This window comes from Calonectris borealis, chromosome 22 (genome assembly GCF_964195595.1).
Source record: "Calonectris borealis chromosome 22, bCalBor7.hap1.2, whole genome shotgun sequence".
Taxonomy (NCBI): domain Eukaryota; kingdom Metazoa; phylum Chordata; class Aves; order Procellariiformes; family Procellariidae; genus Calonectris; species Calonectris borealis.
The window spans coordinates 10,682,647-10,704,328 of NC_134333.1; the positions used below are offsets into that span (position 1 = coordinate 10,682,647).

At 52.8% G+C, this 21,682-nt stretch overlaps 1 protein-coding gene across 1 annotated transcript; it reads left to right on the plus strand.

Annotated features, from left to right (window-relative positions):
* RND2 (Rho family GTPase 2) lies at window positions 1–21,126 on the plus strand. The gene is made up of 5 exons (XM_075171775.1): window positions 1–121; window positions 204–291; window positions 14,450–14,559; window positions 18,642–18,776; window positions 19,681–21,126. Exons 1-5 carry the CDS (start codon window positions 20–22, stop codon window positions 19,927–19,929), a joined length of 684 nt encoding a protein of 227 aa, XP_075027876.1. The 5' UTR covers window positions 1–19; the 3' UTR covers window positions 19,930–21,126.
* Window positions 21,127–21,682: the final 556 nt, after the last annotated feature.

Genomic DNA, 21,682 nt, shown 5'->3' on the forward strand with positions numbered 1-21,682 from the left:
GGCGGCGCGGCCGCGCACCATGGAGGGGCACCTGGCGCGCTGCAAGATCGTGGTGGTGGGGGACACGCAGTGCGGCAAGACGGCGCTGCTGCACGTCTTCGCCAAGGACTGCTACCCCGAGGTGCGGTGGTGGCGGCGGCGGGCGGGCGCGGCTGGGCTGGGCTGGGCTCACCTCACCTCTGCTCTCCCCTCCGTCCCCCCAGAGCTACGTGCCCACCGTCTTCGAGAACTACACGGCCAGCTTCGAGATCGACAAGCAGCGCACCGAGCTCAACATGTGGGATACCTCAGGTGGGCCGGGGGCTGCGCGGGGGGCGGCGGCGCCGGGCTCGTCCCTCCGGCCGAGGGTCTCGCCCTCCCCGGAGCCCCCGGGCCGGGCTGGGGCTGGGGCTGGAGCGGCGGCCGGGTCCCGGGCAGCCGCTGCGGGGTGAGCTCCAGGCACCGCCGCGCTGGGCGAGCCGGTCTTTTCCTGCAGCCTGCGCGGTGCAGTCTCCCAGGTGCGGCTCTGCGCCGCCTTTAGGCGCTGCATTCGCGTTAGTGCGGCTCCGTCCATGCCCGTGTAGGGATACAACCGGGTAACGACAAAACCAGCGCTGCGTGCGAGGTGAGGCCGGGAAGGAACGGGGAAGAGGCAAGGCGCAGCTTGAGAAGGGAGACCTCACCTTGGAGAGGAATGCGCTGTGGGAATGCGCTGTCCTTTCATCACCTTCTGCGACGGAGCGGCTAGGGTTCTTTGTTTTTTTTTTTTTTTTGTTTTGGTTGGTTTTGCCTCTTTGTGTCCTCAGTTGTGATTCTGCATGAAGCCATAGGCACAGCTGTCCCAGCCCACTAAGACCCTTCCCAAACTTCATGCTGTCTTTCTGTGGAGGCGCGAGTTGCAAGGGAAGTGCTTGATGCAGAGCTAATAAAAATATTGGTATCCAGCAAAGTTTATGTGCACCTTTTAATTTACCTCTGACAACCTTTTTGGACTGTTGTGTACACATGGTGCAGCTGAATGCTGTGCTCTGTCGGTGTACATACATCACAGGCTTGCTGATGCTCTTTCCCCATAATTTCTGGAGTCCTTATGACAAATTAAGTCCTCTCGGTGTCCAAGAGCAATAGTAAATTAAAACGTGACCTAGGACTTGCTTTGCTGTTGTACACTCAAATTCCTTGCTGTAATTTTACATCCATCAAATTACAGCTGTAGGATCAGCACAGCTCTACCTAGAGTAGTGGCTTAGCTGAGTCTTGGACTAGCTCTAATGTGTAAAATCTGTTTGTGGAGTCTGTTCTGGAGCTTCCTGACCCAGGAGACCTTGCTTTTGCTGCTTTTTATTCCCTGAGACAAAAAGGTGTCTCTTGCTTTGCCCGCACGATGTGTGCTGTGATGTGAGCCACAAGGATGCTGGCTCTTAGGGCAGTTCTTAGTGCTGGAGCCGTGGATGAAGCATTGGCTCTCAGCGTTTGACTGGGAGCTGTGCTTGAAGCACAGAATGAAGTCCACGAAATCATGGTGGATGGTGGTGGGCTGACGTGTCTGCGTGAAGTCCCTCAGCTGTGGTAACAGCGAAGCCATCCCGGTCGACTCGGGGGCCTTCCCTGCAGAGGGTTCCCTGGAGCTGCTCTGATGGGGTGAGTCCAGATTGGGGTGCGGCGGGAGTGAGGGGTGGCCGACCCCGGGTGTCACCGGGCCGTGCTTGTGCGTACACCCGCAGCTTGATCACACCTGTGGCTGTGGAGGTTTCCAAACCGTGGACTTCGGCAGCCTGCGAAAAGGGACTGGGTGGGGTATCTTTGTTAGGCACTGAACGGCTTTGCTCCGAGTGTCTGATTTGAAGCTTCACCTTTTGAGGGTGTGGAAGCACGTTTGATGCATTGTTTGCTTTTAAGGAATTCTCCGGAATGTTTGGCTTTGATCTTACAAATGTTAAAAGAAAAGGACATGATAAAAAGTCTTTAAAGCTGTGTATATGTATCTGATACCTGCATCTGATGCTGTCACGCATTCATTTTTACCCTTTTCAACAAAAGATATGTTTGTCTAATCTCCTCTATAGCCAAGAGGAAATGGACTTTGATTCTTTCTCGCTTCTCCTTATGAAAAATGTAAGACCTTTTTAACAGCTTTGTTGTAAATAGAGTTCGCTAGAGAGTTTTCCAGATAAATTCCCTTCTGTTGCAGCTTTGATTTGAAATACACAGGAGCTAGTTCTTCAATAAACAGTCCTGCAAAGCAATACACAGCAATTTTTCCTAGTAATCAAACTGATATTTTTAGCTGTAGACTGCAAGCTGCTGTTGAATTTCCCCTACCCTTCAGAGACACTTGTAAACAGGAGCTTTGGTAAAAGAAGTTTTGCACAATAGCAAATTGAACCAGCTGAGCTGAAGGGATTGAGAGTGGCTAATTGCCCTCCTCATGCAGAATGACAGGCACTGGGGTGCACTTTCCCTTGTCTCTGTGCTACCTCCTGTCTCTTTTAAGCAGCTTTGCTTGCAGGGGCTTATTGTTCATGATAAATTCCATTCCAGCAAGAGTGGAAAAGGAGGTGCTGGGAAACTGCTCCTCTCTTCCTGTCAAGATTGCCCTTTATATTTTAAACGCTCGCCATCTCTTAGATAAGTAATTGGAACTGAAGATCTCCTCCAGAAATCAGAAGAGAGACCTGGACAGAGGAGCTGACTATTGATTCCCCCGCCCCCGCAATTACCCCCTGCCCCATAGTTAGTTGTGAAAGTGGTCGGAGACTCTGGAAGCTGCACAGGGTGAGCTGAGCATCATCCAGCAATGTGTGTTGGGGCAAGAGCAGTCTGCCTTGAAAACTCCCTTTATTGCGACCAAGCGTGGCCACAGCCTACCTGGCTGTTCAGAAGTCCAGTCGATAATCTGTACAAACCGGGATGTTGTCTGCTCCCTGGGGCTTGTAGTACCAGCTGATACAAGTGCGTGGGAAAATGCAGCCTTTCAGGCTGAATCTGCCCCTCCTGCTAAGTGGCAAATGCAGGCTATGACATTAGCAGCAGGCAGTAAATCTAGTTAGAGAAATATTGCCATAGGGTGGACAGAAGTGATGGAGAACTGAATGGCTCCCAAATTGTATTGGGACCTCTGATTTCCTTTAAATGTCTTTTAACCCTTTGTGCATTGATTAGTTTTTCTGAGGCTGGAGGGTAACTCTGGAGAGTTTCCAGCACTGAGAATCCTTCACAAGGATGAAATCTGTGCTGCTCAGACAGGGCAAATGCAAGGACTCTGCACTGTCTGAAATGCCTTAGATCTAGGAACCTACCAGGGAGAAAAGTGAACCAAATTTGAGCTTGACCCCTTGTCCATCATTTGCAGGTGCTGGTTGCACTTCATGTTTGTTTAAGGTAGTCCTACCTCAGGGCACACTGTGGGAGTGAAATTGCTTCAGGTGCCATTTTACAGCACAGCAGGAATGTCCCATCCTTCCCGTCCCCCAAAGCCTGCACTATATGCTGTTTCCTAAAGCCTTCATTAAAAAGCAGTTTGCCACCTTTGTGTATGAGAGAAGGAGTGCGGAGCCTGCCTGCCATACAGGGTGGACAGGGTTCGGGTCTGGGGAGCTGCCGTGCCCTGGCACCTCTGCTTGTGAGCCTTACGGAGGACACAGTGCTTTGCTGCTCTTCATGCTCCCGTTCTGGCAAATTCTTTCTTTGCTGCCTGTTGGCCAAATGTGCTCGGCACAGAAACAACTCCTCTGCATGGTGCTGGTATCTTGTGGCGGGGGGGAAACTCCTGTTCGACAGGATGCCTGATGGCTTGGGAATGCTGTTCCCAAAGGGCTGGGTGCCTCCCAGACCCGCGCTGCTGGTGCCCCAGACCCGACAGGAAGAGCTTTCTTCCTCGCGGCCAGATGGAGGAAGGGCGGATGGTTTTGTGATCACTAGCAATGCTTTGCAAAGAGTAGGCGAGTTTCATTTCCATGGTTCAGAGGTGTGAAAGGGAGTGCAATTGCCACTAGGCGTGAACCGGGCAGGTAGGTTTTCCTCAGTGATGCAATAGCTGTGTTCCCCGTGGGATCAGGGAGTGTCCGTGGATCCGCCCCGCTCTGGGAAGTCTCACGCCTGGAGCGGAGCCGCTGCGATGCTCAGCCGGTCTCTGGCGGTGAGAGCGTTCAGCGCCCGCTGACCTCCTTCTCAGGGACCGGCTCTCGGTGCATTCCCGGGGTGACTCGGGCCTTGCCAGCGGACCTGCTGCCTATGACTCCGGACTGGCCCAAGGCTCCCACTTGTCTCACCCAGCGGCCCCGCAGAGCCCCTTCCCCAGCACTGGGTACTAGCAGGGGGGAGAGACGGGCTCAGGCAATGCTGCTGCCCGGTGCCTCAGCAAGGCCAGGGTGCTACAGCATCAGTGCAGGCAGGTCTGAGGCTTTGCCCTGTACCTAGGTGGGGTTTTTGTTTTGTTTCCAATAGTGATGGGGAGGAAGCTACTTTGCTTGGCAGCCTGGGCTCAGTTCTTTGCAGTTCACTCCCCTTTATGCTGGGAGGCTCTGCTTGCCTTCTGTGTCTGTGGCCTCAAAGTGCAGGCAGGCAGAGCAGTGATACGACCTGAGGCCATTTGTCTGCTTGGTGCATCTTTTACTGATGCAGATCCCGGTGCAGAGTAGAGCTGCCTGTTTCTGGTAGGGGCATCTGTGCCAGTGGCTCAGGGGGAGGCCCAGGCCTGGCATTGTGCCTTGCACGTGATCATTGCCATCTTGGAAAGCTGCTGGAGAGGATTCTTCTGTCCTTTGTGAACCAGCAGGATGCACTGCTGCTGAGAGCCGCGGTGTCTACCACAGCCTGTGACATTGCAAAGATCAGTGCCCACAGGTTCAGCAGTGCCACTCTGTGGTGCAGCTCACAACAGGGGAGTTGCATGGCTGCCAGCCCTTTGCCGGGGCTTCTGTCTCTTAAGCAGATGTGCTTTCAAGACAAGAATAACACTGAGTTGCAAATCCCCCTCCGCCTCCCTCTTTGCCTGTACTCAGCAAACAGTGTGGGAACCTACAGGCTGCGATAACAGATCCTTCTTTAGGGGAACTACCGAGGAATGTTGATGAGATTAGAAAGCTGAAAGGGGCCGAGTTTTGCAATGGCATCTCCATGGATGCTGAGGCCGTCTGAGCCTGGATTCCCAGCGTGTGGCTCCAGGATTGCCATGGCTGCCTCTTCCAAAGTGCAAGAGCAAGTTCTGCCTTGGGAAGAGTTCAATGTCACTCGCGCTCTGAGGCAGAGAAAAAATGTGGAGCTGCCCTTTCCATACCAAAATAGCTCCTCCCATGCTCCCTGTTGAGGCTGGGAGCCTGAAACCAGCATACTTGTGTTCTGCCTCAGCACAAATACGTAGTTAAGCCTAAAAATATGTGCAGCTGGGTCACATTCTCAGGCAGGTCAGTAACCAGTCAGACAGAAGTTTAAAGAGTTGCAGCAGAAACAGCGGCAGAAATACTTATGCTGGAATGGGTGGAGGATGGACCCGAGAAGACATGACATGACAGTCCCTGGGAGGATCGTCTTGCTGGGCTGGGCATGGTGTGGGGGTGCTGCAATGCTGTGTGGCTCAGGGATGGATGCTGCTTCTCCTGCACCTCCCTGCAGCAAGAGCAGCATGCCCTGTGGCACCATGCATCCCTTCTCCCCTATGAATCCGGGAGGCTCAGCCTCTGTGGGGCTGTGGGGTGCCCTGGGAGTCACGGGTGCTGAGTAGGAACGGTAGCTGGCTGCTGTGACCTTGTAGGCAAGGAAGGGCTTTCTGTGGGGTGGGTTTGTTCCCAGCTCTGATGCAGACCCTTGTCCCACAGCATGGAGGTGATCTGCTCTCTCTTGCGGGCAAGGACAGCATCACTCTGCTCTCCCTGTTTCTTCTGTCAGTCTGGCTGCTCTGTGGCACCCATGGCACGTCCGGATGCCACTTTAATGCTGATTTAACGTGTGTTTAGGGCAAGCGGAAGCTGCTTATCAAGGCAGTCACATAAACAGACCTGCAGAAACACCCTGGAGCAGGGCAGTCACGCCCTGTCCTCTGCCTGTGATGGCTTGCCTTTCTAATAGCCTTCACCCAGCATGGTGCTGTGGATGCCCCTCTCGCCCCACCAAACAGTGCTAGTGTACTTTGGGATGGCTGGTGGGGGACGGCAGGAGGCTTTGTGGGAGGAAGAGCTCTGAAGGAGCCGGTTGGCATGCACCCCAGGCCCCATGCATGCGGTGAGGACAGGGATGCAGCTTTCCTCTTGTCCCGGATTCTGAAGATAAAATCTCCACTCGATTAAACTTCACAAGTGTACAGGCCCAGCCTTGCCTGTGGGGAGAAACCTTATCTGCTAGCCAAGCAGTCAGGGAGGGATCTGCTGCTTACGCACAGCAAACCTGAAATGTGCAACATTGCATAAAGATAATCGTGTTCGTTCAGCCCTTGGACATGTTCCCCAAAGCCAGAGCGTGTGCTGGCTGTGCTGTGGGAATCTGTTGCCACTCCTAGTCCTTGTTGTGCCCCATAGAAAGGACGACAGGCAGGTTGTGGCAATGCCCACTGCCCTTGTGAGATGGCAAGAATGCCAGGAAGGGACTCCTGGCTCCCCTTTGTCTCCTTTGTCAGCTGCCACAGGCGTGATTTCCAGCATGCTTGTGAGAAGGCTGGACGAGCTACTCAGGCTGCTTTTGCAGCCCCAGCCCTCCCACCCCAGACACTCAGTGATGCTCCCTGAGAGATGCCAGCAGGGACTTCTACAAGGAGCTTCCAGAGCTGCCTCCCAATTGCCAGAGTGAGGTTTGCATCTGAGTAAGCTCCTCTGAACCTCTGTGAGCGGCATGTATGAGACAGGGCACAGGATCTGGATAAGGCAGAAGCACCCTGTGCCTGCCCGAGCTGGGGATTTCTCTGCCAGTAAATCCAGCAGAACAGCCTCCTCCTGAGTGACAGGTTTCCAGTAATAAGATCTGGAGAGAAATGCCACCTCAGCCCGTGCAAATACCATTCCCTTCACCCTGATTATGTCCGTCCTGAAGGTATGCCAGCTGGGCTGTTCAGTAATTTACTCATTTTTGTACGTGCATTGTAAGAATTAGGAGCAGAGGTTAATTGTCGAAGCTGATTAGCTGTTGTTTCAGTCATGCACTTTCCAGATGATTGCTTGTTCCATTGTCATAGAGCTGTTTCCTCCTTTCCAACACTTCAGCAGTTTGCAGTGATGTTGCACAAGCAAGAGAAACGTCATGGTCCAGAAGCCTGTAAAAGTCCCGGGGCCGATGGCCGTGCCATGTTCGGTGTCCCTCGGAAGGCTGGACAAGGGGTAGTTGCAGTAGTGGCTGGCAGTTCCCTCTGTTGCTTTCTGTCTCCTTCTAGCTTTGGTGGAATGCCTCATCTCTCCTTGTTTTGCCCACTTTCTCTCTGGCAGGCAGGGCTTTGTGTCATTTCAGGACAACTCTCTGATCCTGACCTTGCTGCCCATCAGGGTCAGAGAGTTGTGGCCCTCCCCATCGTGAGGCTCCATCCTACCCTAACTTCTGAAGAACAAATTGTGACCTTCACTTGGGTAAAACCTTTCTGAGGCCTTGCCTGTAAGGATGCCGGAATCTCCTTTTGTGGCAAAGCCTGCCATCGGAGAGTTTTCTGTGAGAAGGCGCAGAGGATGCGCTGGTAAAAGCTCTGCCCCTTGGGCTGTGGTGGACGTGGCCTCTCAGAGAGAAACCACAGCTGACTGTGCCTGGCTGCGAGGTTGCTGTGGGCAGAGCCAGGGAACCCCGAGCAGCACAGGACACCTTGATGCTGGCAGGGGTAGCAGTGTTCATCAGCCTGTCATTTTGCATGCGGACAGCCAGGTCTTTGCTGCGGAGTGGAGCTTGGCACAATGGCGGCTCTGTTTGACTCTGTTTTGCCAGGTCTGCTTTGCTCTTAGTGCCACTCACTTCAATCTCTAATGTCATTAATTGCTGTTTCTTTTGTAATTGTGACCCTGGATGGGTCTGGGCTTCGGACCACAATACTGACAGAGCTCGTCATTACTAGGGTCTCTGAGTCTGTCACCAGTGCTTTAATTCCCTTCTCTGCCACTTGTCACTCTTCTGGGATGGACTCTAATGAGCGCCATATTAGTGTCAGAAACGTGTTTTTTGTATTGGTGGGATCTGCATTATCCTCCTCTTCCAGACAATAATCATCCAGGCAGGGTCAGGGATCTTTAACCTGTCTCTGAGCCCCAGCTGAGTGGAGACCTGCAGGGTGCTCAGGAATATCGCTGCAGTTTATCCATCTTCAAACAAAAAAAATCCTCTGATTTTCTGTCAGGAGAAAGGGTCTGATTTCACACTGGGAGGATGAAGTCGGTCTCTGAACTTGTGATGGTTCAGATCATTGTCTCCCTGATGTGCAGCTATTGCAGTCTGGGAGGCTGCAATGGCTAATTTCCTCGTCTCCTGCTTATAAAGCCCATCAGCACTAATGATACAGGGAATGAGGAGGGCATTTGCATATTCTGGTCTGTTGTATGCCAGGCACACTGAGCTATTGCTCTTCAAACGTTGTCTTCTGCCTTTATAAAGGCAACTAAAATCTTAAAGGCAGGGACCTGTGCCTGCAGAGTTTGTTCGTGGTTCCTCCTAAGCGAGAGATTGTCTCTGAGAAGCCTGATGTTGTGGAGTCTCCTGTTCCTGGGCTCTGGGAGGCCCAGCTCCCTGGCTCCAGCAGGATGCCTTGCAGGAGATGTCTTGGGGCATCGTGCAAGCAGGATGCACCCGCAGAAACCCCAGGAGACTGCTGCTGGAGCCATGTCGCGGGCCACACAGGAGGTGGAGGCGGCCATGGGCTGCCAGCGAACACAAGTGACGTGTCAGCACGGACGGCTTCATCCTCACAAACGGAGATCTGAGCCTGTTGTGTGCTCAGTCGGGGAGCTCCTCTGCTGGGTCCACGACCTGCCTGTTCCCACAGGTGCTGGCTGGGCCGTTGTATGGTTGAGCTAAGTTGAGTAAAAGGAGCACGAAAGAAGAAATTCTTTTGTAGTCTGTCCCCAGTAGGATAAAGGCACTGGGCATGACCTTTCGGGTTGTTTAACTGCTGCTCTCCAGTGTTCCCTGGGGCTGAATTCCTCTTCACCCTTCGCTGTAAACTCTGCCCTTGTTTCTCTGAGCTGATTTCCCCTTTTCTAGCAGTGGGAAATATTTTAGGGTGACTCTGTGCCCTCTTGTTGCATCTGCAGAGGAAATGGCAGCTCTGGAGCATCCTGGATGTCTCAGAAAACCAGCCGAGATTTTTGCGGGCTCACCATGGGGACTGGCCTCGCCTCTCTGTACAGGCGTGTCTGGGACAGCTGCCACTTCTGGCCTTTCATTCAGGGCCAGGTTTTCAATCCAGCATTTTTATGCTTTCCCCTTGATGGGCCTTCGGAGGAGACAATAGCTGGGTTGTATCAGGGGATGTGTGCCTTTCTCATGCAAATGGCTGCCTGCACTGGGAGAGCCTGTTCAAAGCCTTACCCCAGAGCTCGGCCTCTCTGGTGGAGCTGGGTGAGGGGCAGGGGTGGGTGGCACCCAGCTGGCGTGGCCAGAAGCTGTCTGGGCTGCTGCAGTCCCCTTCCCCAGCAGCAGCTTTCTGCAATGCTGCAGCCCTATCCAGGAGCAGCTGGGTGGGTTGCTCTCTGCCCAGCATGTCTGTGAATTGTACAGAGATTTTGTTTTCAGTCTTAAAGGTGTGATGTAAATGAAATATATTATTATTATTAACATCTTCATCATCATCTGCCCTGGCAGAGGAACGATTAATCATGAAAGCTGTTTCATTCACTGGCACCTCATGTAATATTAACCAGGTCTGGAGCACTCAGGTGGGGAAAGCATGCGGTGATTGAACGTGAGTGTCCTGCTCCCACACCAGACCTCTGCTGCAGCTGCACGGAGGAATCCCTGCCTGGCCTAGGGAGGTGAGAAGGGGGACTCAGAGCCATGCCTCTGCACACAGGGTCTTTGCCTCTAGTAAGCAGTCGCTTGGATAAATTTCTTTGCAAGGAAAGGCCACTTGGAGCTGTGAATTCAGCTCCAGAAAGCCCAGCTTAACCTCAGGAAACACCGAGCACCTGTGCTGGTACACAGCAGCTCCAAAGAGTTTGAGTTCCTGTCTTGGGAAGTGCTGGAGGGCCACGCAGCTGGTGGAGCTCAGTGAAGGGTGATTTGGACCCCTGGCAGCAGAGGGGATAGGGTCTCCTCGTATCTGATGCTGGCTGAGAGGTGGAACAGGCTTCTTGCCATGCATGGGGAGAGGATACTGAGACAGCTGCACCTTGGTCCTGCTTTGACAGCTTTGTCCTCTGGACAAAGGCTTGGCTGAACTGGTGGTGGGATTTGTCTAGCAAAGAAAACTCTCTGTAGTCTTTAAAGGCTGCTGCTCGTCTGGCACCAGTGTGCGGAGAGGTAACCCAAAGCTCTTTGGGTTTGTTGATGCAGCACTCCAGAAAGCTGGGATGAATTTCTCCTTCATTCTGTGAAGGATGTTCTTGGCTGTCCCTGCAGGAAGCAGCATGCACCTCAGTGTTGCTGGCTCTATGGGGAGAGTTTACAGTGAGCCCTCCGAGACCAGTGCGATGCTGACAAATTTAGGTCTTGGCAGTGCTCGACTCTGTTTCAAGCCAGAGCTGGCTGGGGTTGCAGGAGCCCCTTGCAGAGCAGATCATGGCTCTGCATGCATATTTGCTTTCCTGGTTTGTAATGTGCTATTGTTGGATGAAGGGTGCCCATGTGAGGAGGCTCGTTATCTCTCAGAACAGCTAATAAGGAACAAATTAAGATTAACACTATGTTGGTATAGATGAAACAGCACATTTCAGTCCCCTGCCCGAGAGTGACATCTCCGAGTCACAGTGCCAGGCATTTCGAGGGGTTGCCAGCTGATAAGAAAGAGGAGCTACTCATGCCTGTATCTGCCCCAGAATTTCAGGCAACAACCATGTGGATTTTATTTTTAAGCTGGTTTTTGGCTTGCTCCAATTTTCTCTCTTTAATCATGAACAGATGCACATAGGTCCTGTTTTTTTGCAAACCTGGCTGCCAAGTGGGAGAGTGACTCATGCGGTAAAGGAGGGCTGGATCTGCAGACACGCAAGCCTTGGGTGTGTGCGTGTTCGGAAGTGTCAGACTGTGGGTCTCTGGGGTGTCTTGCTGGAATATCTGAAAGGTGTCAGGTGCTCAGAATCAATAAAACGGAAGACCTGGAGTTGAGGGAACTGAGGCTTTTATGTTTTGGGGTTGTTTTTAATTGTCGTACTCAATGAAAAAGTAATAGATGCAAAAACTAGAAGAATAATTCCCCAAACAGAATTTCCTGATTCAGTAGAGACATCTCCAAAGAAAGCTGGAGATTACCTAAGTTTGGAGCACAGCAGCTCTCCTGCTCTGCTGGGCAGCACTGACCATCGGTCTCCATCAGTCTTCTGGCGTGGGGCAGAGGCGTCTGCAGCCGAGGCCGTGAGCGCTGGCTGTTACTCGCTGCCAGAGCAGCTGGTGAGTTGAACTACCAGCAAAAGTGCCAGGGGCTGCCCTGGTGCTTTGGAGTTGGAGCAGAAAGTTAATGAATACAAAGGCAATTTTGATCTCATTAAGAAAATGAGGCTCTTGACCTTGAGCATCCCTTCCCTCACATCCTCCCGCCAGCACAGGCGTCTTTCTTCCCGTGGCCCCGGGTGGTGAGAGCACAGTTCCTGGCACCGGGATGGGGATGGTGGTGGTTCTGCGGGTTAACTGCGGGGCCGTGCATCGGCGTGCAGGCTCTCCACCACCGAGGAGCTGGCTGGCTGCTGAGGGAAGCAGCAGGTTGCTATGATACAGTTTGCTGTGGCAATGTCTGTGCTGAATGGAGCCAAAACCACCTCTACAAAAGGAGCATTCCTGCGCTGGGAGGGGGCAGATTTATCTGCAGTGTTTATGTAAAGCTGAGGAGCTGCAGGGAGAGGATGTGTGTGGGAACGCTTTCCTCCAGCATGTGCTGGGGGCCTCTGTCTGGAGGCAGATACCTTGATGTGCATGGGGGAGAGGGCACGGCTCGGATAAAGGACCCAGCAAATCCAAGCATGCAGATCAGTGCTGGATCTCACATCCCATCTGGTAAACCCACTGACTGAAAGAGCAGGCACAAGACTGAAAACTCAGTCCAAAGGGGAGCTCAGCGTTACTGAGCTTGGTGCTGCCTTTGAAAGCGGGCTCGTCCTCGGCAGGAACTGGGTCACCTTGCTGTGCTGCAGGAGCATGGGAGGGAGCGGTTCACTGGTGCCAGCTCTGCCAGTCATGAACTGAAGCAGCTTGAGCCTGAGGTGAGGTCAGAAATCTCCATGCCTAGGATGCAGGGTCACCCTGGCTCACTGTGCCTTCTTGTGCACCAGCCTGCATCCCCTGTCCCCAGAGCTGGCCAAGGCACTGCAGGGACTGGCTCCTTTCCATGCAGGGAACATGACTTTCCCTCTAGGAAGAGGGCTGGGCTCTGCAGAGATCAGGGTCTGTTTCTTCTGTGCTGGATCCCAGCTGCTTCTCTTCCCGGTGACTTTGCAGGGACAGAGACCCGGGCTGTGGCTTCTTTCACTGATGCAAGCAGAGGGTGCAGTGCCTTTGCTCCTGCAGGCTGGCAGCAGTGTGGCTGTCTGTAAGAGCTGGAGATACCTGTAGCTGATTTTGCTGCGAATCCAAATGTGCGTCGAATCCCAGGATGCCTGCTCCAGGAGAGCAGTGGGGGCTGCGTGGGCACGGCTGGGGCTGTGCTGGTTGGAACATGCCCTGAGCTCTCTGCTGTGGAGGTCCCAGAGATGGCTGCCGTTGATGTCTTGCTGTGAGGTGGTGTCACCTGTGAGGTGGTGTAAGGGGAGAGTGGGTGGCCAGTCTCCGGAGCTGGGCAGGGTTTGGGAGAACAACACATCTCAGCTCTCAGTCTGCCCTGTGTGGGCTCTGGGCAGAGGGAGGAGTGGTCACGGCCAGGTCTGCTCTCCTGGCTGAGTCTTGCAGAGGGATCTGGGGTGTTTGCAAAGCACCTGGTGTGCAGAGCTGTGCTGGAGGGGCTGTACCCCCCTCTGTGCTGTACCTCAGTTGTGAGCCCTCATGCAGACAAGAGCCAGGCTCAGAGCCCCTGCAGGGAATCAGCCTATTCTCTCATGCTTATTCCAGGCAGATTCCCATCCTCCCGGAAACATAAGCCACCATCATCCATAATTCATCAGGTGCTGAACTTCATCAAGGAGCCACCTGACACCCGGGCTGGGTGCTCCACCCTCCTCCCAGGGTGGGAAAGTGCAGGGTCCGGGTGTCCCGAGGGGCCACGACAGGAAGCGCGTCCGGTTTCCTTGGTCTCGGGGTGGGCGATCCTTCTTTTGGAGGAGGCAGATTCAACAAGGACTCTGGTGTCTCTGCTTTCCCTTTTCATAAATAAACATCTGCTTCTCATCCCTCCAGGAAGTTTAAGCCATTGTAAAGCCAAATATAAAACCTAAACAGTGTTTTTAAGTAGCAATGAGGTGATTGCTCCATTACTGTTTACTGAGGCGTCTACAATCGCACACAGAATGCACTTCAAATAAAAACATTGTGGGATGACTTTAATGCCTGAAATTTGCATTGAAGGGGCGTGTGTGTGTGCGTGCATGCGCGCGCGTGTGTGTGTGTGCTGCAGAAGCTGTGCAGGATTCAGGCTGGGCTCTCTGCCTGCTCACTGAGAAATCCTGCAGAATACAGAATCGTCCCCTCCAATTTATACCTTCTTCACCAAATCTGTCACATCTTTTATGTACCAAAAAGAATCTGTCTGACTTTTTTCCAGGACAAATCCAGAGCAAAAGGCAATTCTTTTTTTACCTATCTTAAATTGTCACAATCTATGTGAGCAAGCTCTCCCGTATAAAGACAGCGAGAGAGGATAAAAAATAGCAGCAGCATTCCCTGTCTTCTCTCAGCCACACCTTTCCACCATTAGTGGTAGAGCAACTGCATGACAAGTAATAGGATACATACGCAAGTGGCAGAGAGAGGCATGCGCTGCTCTACAGTATCACAGCCCTTCCAAGCTCCCTTTTCTGCAGTGAGCCAGCATGCCCTGGCAGCACAGCTCCACCGCCTCTTACTTGCCAGATGCTTACTAGGGAGGAAGAGGGATGCAAAAACTTTGGTTTATTTCTACTCTGTAAAGGGATAAATGTAAGAGCACAAGGACAAAACCTCTGACTTCCACGCCTAAACAAAGGGACCAAATCTTCTGCAAACCAAACTCTGCTGAACCTAATGGTGTCTGGTCACTGGTCAAAAGCTTCGGTCAACAGCCTTTATCTCTGACAGAGCAGTTTGCATCATGTGGCAATGTCTCCAGTTCTTACTGGAATTAAAGATCTCTTTGCTTGGCAGAGAGGCCTGGGGTCCTAGCCTGCCCGTTTGGGTAATAAGCAGTCAGTGGGATGAGACTTTCTGCTCACCACTCTCCTCCTGCTCCTCTCTGCAGGCTCAGCATATTATGATAACGTCCGTCCCTTGGCCTACCCAGACTCAGACGCTGTCCTCATCTGCTTTGACATCAGCCGCCCGGAGACGCTGGACAGCGTGCTCAAGAAGGTGAGTGCCCGGCATGCCTTCCGGCTGGCCAGATGGGTCCTCTGCAGCAGCACGTGGAACCGCCCTGGGGTCCCTGCTCCCTGAGGCTGTCATCAGGGCTAAAAGCTCTGGCCCTGTGGTCAAGCCTTGGCTGGAGTTTGCGTGCTCAGATGAGGATGGTCAGCTGATGATGATCCCTACGTGGTCTGTGCAGAAAGCAAGATATTTCCATTTGAAAGGAGCCCAGTGAACGGTGTAGCTCATGGTAGCTCGCAGCATGGGGGGGGGGGTCTGTGTGTATGCACACATACAAATGTGGGGAGAGAGAGAAATGTAGGGCATTTGTTCTGTTTTTCATTAAGACGTTAGAAAATGTTGTGCATGTCTCGTTAGCATAACCACCAGTGAGTGTGCTCTGAATTACTTGCAGCAGTTAAGAAGTGGCCCCAGGTGCCTGTTTCCATGCAAGTAGAGAGCTCAGTTTTTTGGCTGTCCCCTCAGTTCAGCATCTGCACAGTAAGAAAGAGAGCAATCAGTTCCCTATAGCTTGACAACAAGAATAATGAGCTGTGGCACTCCATTTCAAGCCCGTGAATGAATAAAATGAGATGGCACAATGCCACTGGACTGGATAGCATGCAGGGCCCTGAACACTCTCTGCCCTGGCAGAGCTGACTGGCCATGCTCTGCGTTAGCAGCCAAGAGTTTTCTATCTGCAGGTTAGCTCCTTTCAGCAAAGCAGATATTTCCAGCTGGCAGGTCTGGCAGGTCCTGGAGAGCCTCACAGGGCTGGGGATCCACTGTGGAGCACCGCTGGTTGGCCTCCCAGCAGGTCCCTGCCTGCCATGCTCTGGGGGAGTAGGTGGCACCCAGGGAGTGGTTTCCATGAAAGGCTTTCCTCTGAGATGGTATGAAGTCCAGCAACTCAAGATGCTGCTCAGGGGAGAGGGTAAATGGCCTCCTGGCCACTCGCATCCCTTGGTCCTGGCCGTACCCTGCTTCCTTCCATGAAACGCAGGGAGCTGTGGTTTCAGTGAGCTCTCACCGCTGTGCAGCAAAGCTGCGGAGAGCTCACTGGCGGCTGCATCCTGTCCCAGAGGCGAGTCTTGGCTGACGTCTCATTTGTGAAGCTCTCTGAGACACCAAGGTGTGAAAAGCACTACAGAATAGTGATTCCTTTAGCTGCTCTCCCCAGTGAGCCCCAGGCTGCCGGGGCTGGACTGGCTACTGTCTGAACAAGTCGCATTGTACTGACCGCCCTCTTGGCCTCTCCACACGTTGCCAAATGTTGTGCTGAAGCAAGTGCCTCTTACTCAGCTGCTGGGAGGGCTGAGAAGTGGGTCTGTGTCTCAGAAGTGTCCTGGTGAGGGAACAAAGACCCTTCAGATAACTCTATCAACGGCTCAGTGTTTGTTTCCAAAGCAGGTCCTGGGTACCAAGCGTGCTGGGTGGAGGGAGGTGTGTTTCATGTGGACTGAAAGAATTCATTGCTCAGCTTGGGAGTCAGCAGAACGATAGTGCGAGCAAATCACTTACACCTTAATAAGATGCAAACCCGTCAATAATTAGCTGGGGTTGGGATTTATTTATGTCTCTCTGCACACTCTTTATGTGAGTCCACACTGCTCAGTGCAAGGTCTTCCCTGTGCAGCCTCACAGATGCTTTGAGTACTGTTAGGCAATGTCTTTTTGATACGGTGACTTAAAATAAACCCTAAATCACAGGAGATTTCTTAAGTGCCTCTGAGTAGACGCCTTGTTTCCTTTGGTGCAGGCTTGCAGCCTATGGAGGTGAGGAAAATTCCTAAGACACCATGAAGCTGAAATGGGTTTTAGCTTTTGATATCAGGCGAGTACGGAAAATAACACTCCCTACTCAAGCCTCAGGCAAAAATGCTAATTCAGCAGAGGAAATCTTTATTATTGCTGTCCTTCTGATGCCAGGGCTGCCTGTACAGCATGTACAGTTGAAGGGAAGGAGCCATCTGAGAGAATGCAAACAAGCAGCTTTTCATTTCATACAAAGCAGGTTTTTGTGGGGTGGTGCCTTCATTCTGACAAGTCTTGATACCGCAGCAAATCTTAGGCTCGCTAAGGTGTCAGTCATGTAAGAAGAGGGTCGCACCTCTCTCCATAGACTGGGGAGTCCTATGTCATTACAGACAGCCATGACCTCTGCCTGGTAAGAACAGACCCTATAGCTCAATCCCTTCAAGGATTTTCATCCGTCAGGTAAATTAGAGTGCTTGAATTCCAGCTCCAAAAGAACTGCATCCTTCTCCTCTTGCGGGTGTGTTAGCCCTTGACACTGTGCGGCTGTGACACCAGAAATCTCCCAGAAGCTGTGCAGCCTGGCCTGCTGCCCAGGTGCTGGGGATGTGTGTGAGTCTGGTGGACAAATGTCCCTGGCAGCAGGGAAAGGGGGGTTCATGGTGAAGATACTTGAGCCCATCTTCTGGTGGAAAATAAGATTTTTCTGTATTTTGCAGTTGCTTTGGTCTGGTATTGGTTGAATGAAACCTGAGTCGTTCTTGGCACTTCTTTCCCCACCAGGTTATGGACACTGGGCTGTGGGCTTGGTTTTCTTTATCCTTCTAATTGCCTAGGGTATATGCTTAACTATCAGTTAGCGTAGCAGGAAATTGCTAATTCCAAGTGACATCTTTAGCTGGGGGTAATCTCTATTTGTCATCTGCCTCCTACTTCAGAATTACTAGATAAGTAACCAGGGTGTTGACATGCTGATGGGGCTGTACAGGTCTCCCCTGGGGGAGGTCACAGGTGATGGTTTATGTACTGCTGCGGACACTTAGCTGCACAGTGGGCATTCATTTTTGGAGCTCTGAAAGGGACCGTCAGTGCAAAGGAAGTGGATGTTTGCCCCAGCCGCCTCCTTCCATTGCTTCAATTCTTTATTTCCCTGGCTGTAGCTATGCTCTGAATGTCTTAATGTCTTTACCATGTGGCTCCCAATAATAAACAAATGAGTGTGCTGTGCAAAGAGCTCCCCGCTGACTGTGGTTCAAAAAGTCCAGCGAGGTTGACTTTTGGAGCCCCAGATCTGTGCACCAGTCTGTGTGGTCGTTATTTTTCCACAGTCATACCCAGGAGTGGTCTCCCGTGGCCTAGCACAGGGGACGGCAGCTTAGATTTAACGGGTTTGTAGGGCATATCTGGAACAAGCGAGCATAAAGTTATCCGAGAGGCACTCCGACCATTCCCATCCTTGCCTGTGGCAGTCATTACAGTGCCCTGATGAGCTAATCAGTCTCTGAACAGCTGTGACCCCCATTTGGGAAAGCCATACACACCAGAGTGTGCAGTCTTGGCCTCTGAAGTCTACTTTCCAAACCTGATCCCATTAGAGCCTCATGTTATATTCAGAACACCGAAAGCTGGCGGTCCCTGTGTTTCTCGTCTTCAGCACAGTCTCCAGAGCCACTCCCAGCCTGCGTCCTCACTGAGAGCCCCCGCTGACCGTGGTGACCATCATTGCCTGTGCCCCTTCCTCTCTTCCCTGCTGCAGCGGGGCCAAAACCAGCCTCAGTGCTGGCACCAGTCCCCCGAGGCAGGAGACCTAAAAGCAGCGTTGTAGTGACTACCAGTAGCAGTCCTGGTACCCTGACTGGTCCAGTTCCAGGTCCTGTGCAGAGATAAGCCAGGCCAGGGCGGCTTGGCTGATGGTCAGGAGGTGCTGGGACCCCGGGCTGCCACAGTCGCCGTTCCTCTGTGGGAGAGGGAAGCGCTGTTTGCTGGTGGGGGCAGGAGAAGCTGTGGACCAGAGTCGTGGGCTCTGCCATGGCAGCGTGGCATAGCGGTGTTCGGCTGGATGATGCTGTCCGGTAGGAACTGATGGCATGACTCTCCTGGCCTGTCCTTCCCTCCAGGGCTGGGGGGTCTTGGACGGGGCTCTTGGCCTGGTTGGAAAGGGGCTGGGAGCGACGAGCTGAGACCCTGTGATGGCCTTTGTTGTTCCAACCTTGACCCTTTTGCAGGCTGCCTGCTGGCAAAACTAACTTGACGTGGAGGTGCTGCTGGGCCTCTTGAAGTGTCTTATACACCAGCAGCCCCTGAGCATTTTCTCCCTCTTGTCTCCTCTGCAGTGGCAAGGGGAAACTCAGGAGTTCTGCCCCAATGCGAAGATTGTGCTGGTCGGCTGCAAGCTGGACATGCGGACAGACTTAAACACGCTCCGGGAGCTTTCCAAGCAGCGCCTTATCCCTGTGACGCACGAGCAGGTGTGTTTCAGCAGCTGTCCCCACAGGGCTCAGGGAGGTGAGGTGGGGTCTTTTCTGCAGGACTTATTAGTACAGGGAAGCTCAGCAGTAAATGACCCACTGTGTCCAGGTCTTGGTCTGAAGCTGGTTTGATCTTGGCTCATGGACTCTGAGCTGCTCATGCTTACACTCTCTTCGCCAGCTCTGGCAGACCTTGACTTATTCCTGATGCTCTGCTGAACAGCCTCCTGCTTAGTAGCTGAAAAGTCTTTCCTCAAAGGTGGTGGAGATGCCTGATTTGACAAGTGGGACTACCTAAAAGGGAGTGTTGTGCTTCTGCATCTCCTAGTTAGTGCAGCTCTTTCTGCTCCGAGTGACTCTCCTGCTCGGGTTCTATGTTGGGGCAGTGCTGCTGGGGGGGCAAACCACAGCTGGGGGGTCTGAGGGTCAGCTCCTGGGCTGCTGCAGCTGCCAGTGGACCCAGCAGTGTCTCCAGGCTGGCCTGGAGACCCACTATCTGTGGTGCAGTGCAGGGGCAGCTGCGCTCTGGGCTGCTCTGTGCCTGGCTCCGTGTTGTGCAGAGCAGGTCCAGCCAACTGTCCTGGTAAGAGGGGTTGTCCAGGCCCTCAGCGGCAGGGGTGGCACTGTGTTAGTGAGAAAGTGCAAGTGATTCAGGGTCCAGCGCCCAGTAGCACTGTCTGCTTGGGAGGCCACCCTCACATCTGGTGCTCCCACAGACGCTTGCACTTTATTTACAGAGGCGATGAGTAAACACTGTGAGAGAGCGCTGCTCCCGGCTGTGCCATGGTGCTCTGACAGGGCTGCCAGCACAGGCAGGGTTGACGGTGATGTGAAAGGATGCTCCTTGCAGAGCGCTGCTGTCTTAACCGTCTTCCCTCTTCCTCCCACTCTCTCTGGACCGCAGGGCAGTGCGCTGGCACGGCAGATTGGGGCAGTGGCCTATGCAGAGTGCTCCTCCAAGGTCTCGGAGAACAGCGTACGGGATGTGTTTCATGTGACCACACTTGCCTCGGTCAACAGGGTGCACAAGAACTTGAAGCGCAGCAACTCGAAACGGGGACTGAAGCGGGCATCACAGATGCCTGGCAGGACGGACTTACTGAATGACACAGAGATCAGGAAAGACCGAGCCAAGAGCTGCTCCATCATGTGAAAACAGGCTGTAAATAATGTGTGTGTGTTGTCCATTTTGTACAGTAACTGGCTGAGACAAGGGCATGGTGCTGGCTGCACAAGCCAACCTGCCTTTCCAAAGCCTTTCTCTCAGTCTCTAGGGCTGAGCTAAGGTCCCAGCTGCAAACCACGGTGCCCGAGTCGACCCCCACCGTGGAGACTTCTGGGTTGGCTGCCGCTGTGCGGATTGCTTGGGGTGAAGGAACCACGTGGCAGAGGAGTATTCAGGTGCTGGAAGGTCTGTGACTGGGTGAAACAAAGTAAAAGGGAGCCATCCTGTGCGTGTGCCGCCCTGCTGCACCCATGGCCCAGCCTCTGTGCCTGTGTGCAGCTATACAGCACACACAACGTGGGGCAGTGGGATCTGGGCTGGAGGGTGGGAGGTGGGTAGAATTGCTAGCAGTAGAGTGCGATCAGGAGAAGGTATTCTTCTAATCTTCCTTTAGAAGAGAAATGATGTTTGAAGTGGTGCTGCCTTCAGCTAGGCTGGACAGCAAGTCACCAGGGAAGGTGCAGGTCTGGGCCAGAGCTGGGAGGGAAGGCACCCTCTGAAGGAACCTTAACCTGATGAGACACCACGGTAGTCCACCTCCTGCGAAGAAAATAGATAGGTGGCTCTTTACACAGTATTTTAGATACTTGAACTCCGAGAGTGGATCTCGCTCCAAGGGAGAGGTCATACTGAGAGTTGTGGTTCCCCTCAGCAAGCAAATGCCACTTGGGAGCTTGTGTCCCAGCTGCTGACGGCCTGATTACTCATCAGACTGCTCCCTGCCACGGGCAGCTGCGCTTCCGAGGCACATAGCTTGCGAAAAAGCAGACTGCAGTAACTATCCATATCCTGCTCTCCACCCATTTCCAGCTGCAGATTGTGTTGCATGGTGCTGTGTTTGTCTGGTACAGATAACCGAAAAGATTATATGCGTATCTGCACCCTGTTTCCACTGTGGCAGTGGGAGAGAAGGTGCTCCCTGCCCCTCTTCCCCTGCTGTACAGTCTACTCCCAACACCTCTCATTGCTTCTGCTGCTGCCCTCTCTAAATGCCTTTGACTGCAGTGTTAGCCTTGACTTAATGTCACACAGACACTTTAAGGAAAAAAGAATCTGCTCCATTGCCAGATCCAGCTGTGTCAGTGGGCTACAGAAAACAAATAAACATCATTGGAAAATTCATAGTGCTTGACTCTGTTCGTTTTTAATAGTCAAACCAGGCATCTTCTCAAAATGTCTTATTGCCTAACTTCTATTTGTATCCTAATGTATCTCTCTAGCTCTTGAAATACACTCACACATACACTTAAGTGAAAAATGCAGAGGACTTCGCTGCATGTATTCATTTTTGAGCTGAAACACCTGCCTTGAATAACCTCTCACTCCATCCTGAATCCTTAAACACTGTGGAGCATTTGCAGGTTGTCTATGCCTGGTCCACCAGTCTGAGCTGACGCGAGCTGCCCCTGTCCTCAGTATGTCAATAGCTGCAAGTGAAGATCGCTTTTGACTTAGTATTTCGTGTCTGCCCTCCCACTCAGGTCTTAGACTTCAGCTGCATTGTGAAGGCTATTTGGGGAATTGGAGCAGCTGAGTTACAGCACAAGAAAAGCTCAAGCAATGACTGAATGCTGTTGTGCTAGGTGCAGGTTGCAAGAGCATGAAAATGCCCATCTGCAGTCTGGGAGGAAAGAAACTGAGCAAGGCGCTATGCCAAGAACAGCCTTCAGCATCACGATGC

Coding starts and splice junctions, on each gene's coding strand:
- RND2 (XM_075171775.1), top strand. CDS start 20: ATGGAGGGGCACCTGGCGCGCTGCAAGATCGTGGTGGTGGGGGACACG. Junction 122..203: donor CCAAGGACTGCTACCCCGAG/GTGCGGTGGTGG, acceptor CCGTCCCCCCAG/AGCTACGTGCCCACCGTCTT. Junction 14,560..18,641: donor TGGACAGCGTGCTCAAGAAG/GTGAGTGCCCGG, acceptor TCTCCTCTGCAG/TGGCAAGGGGAAACTCAGGA.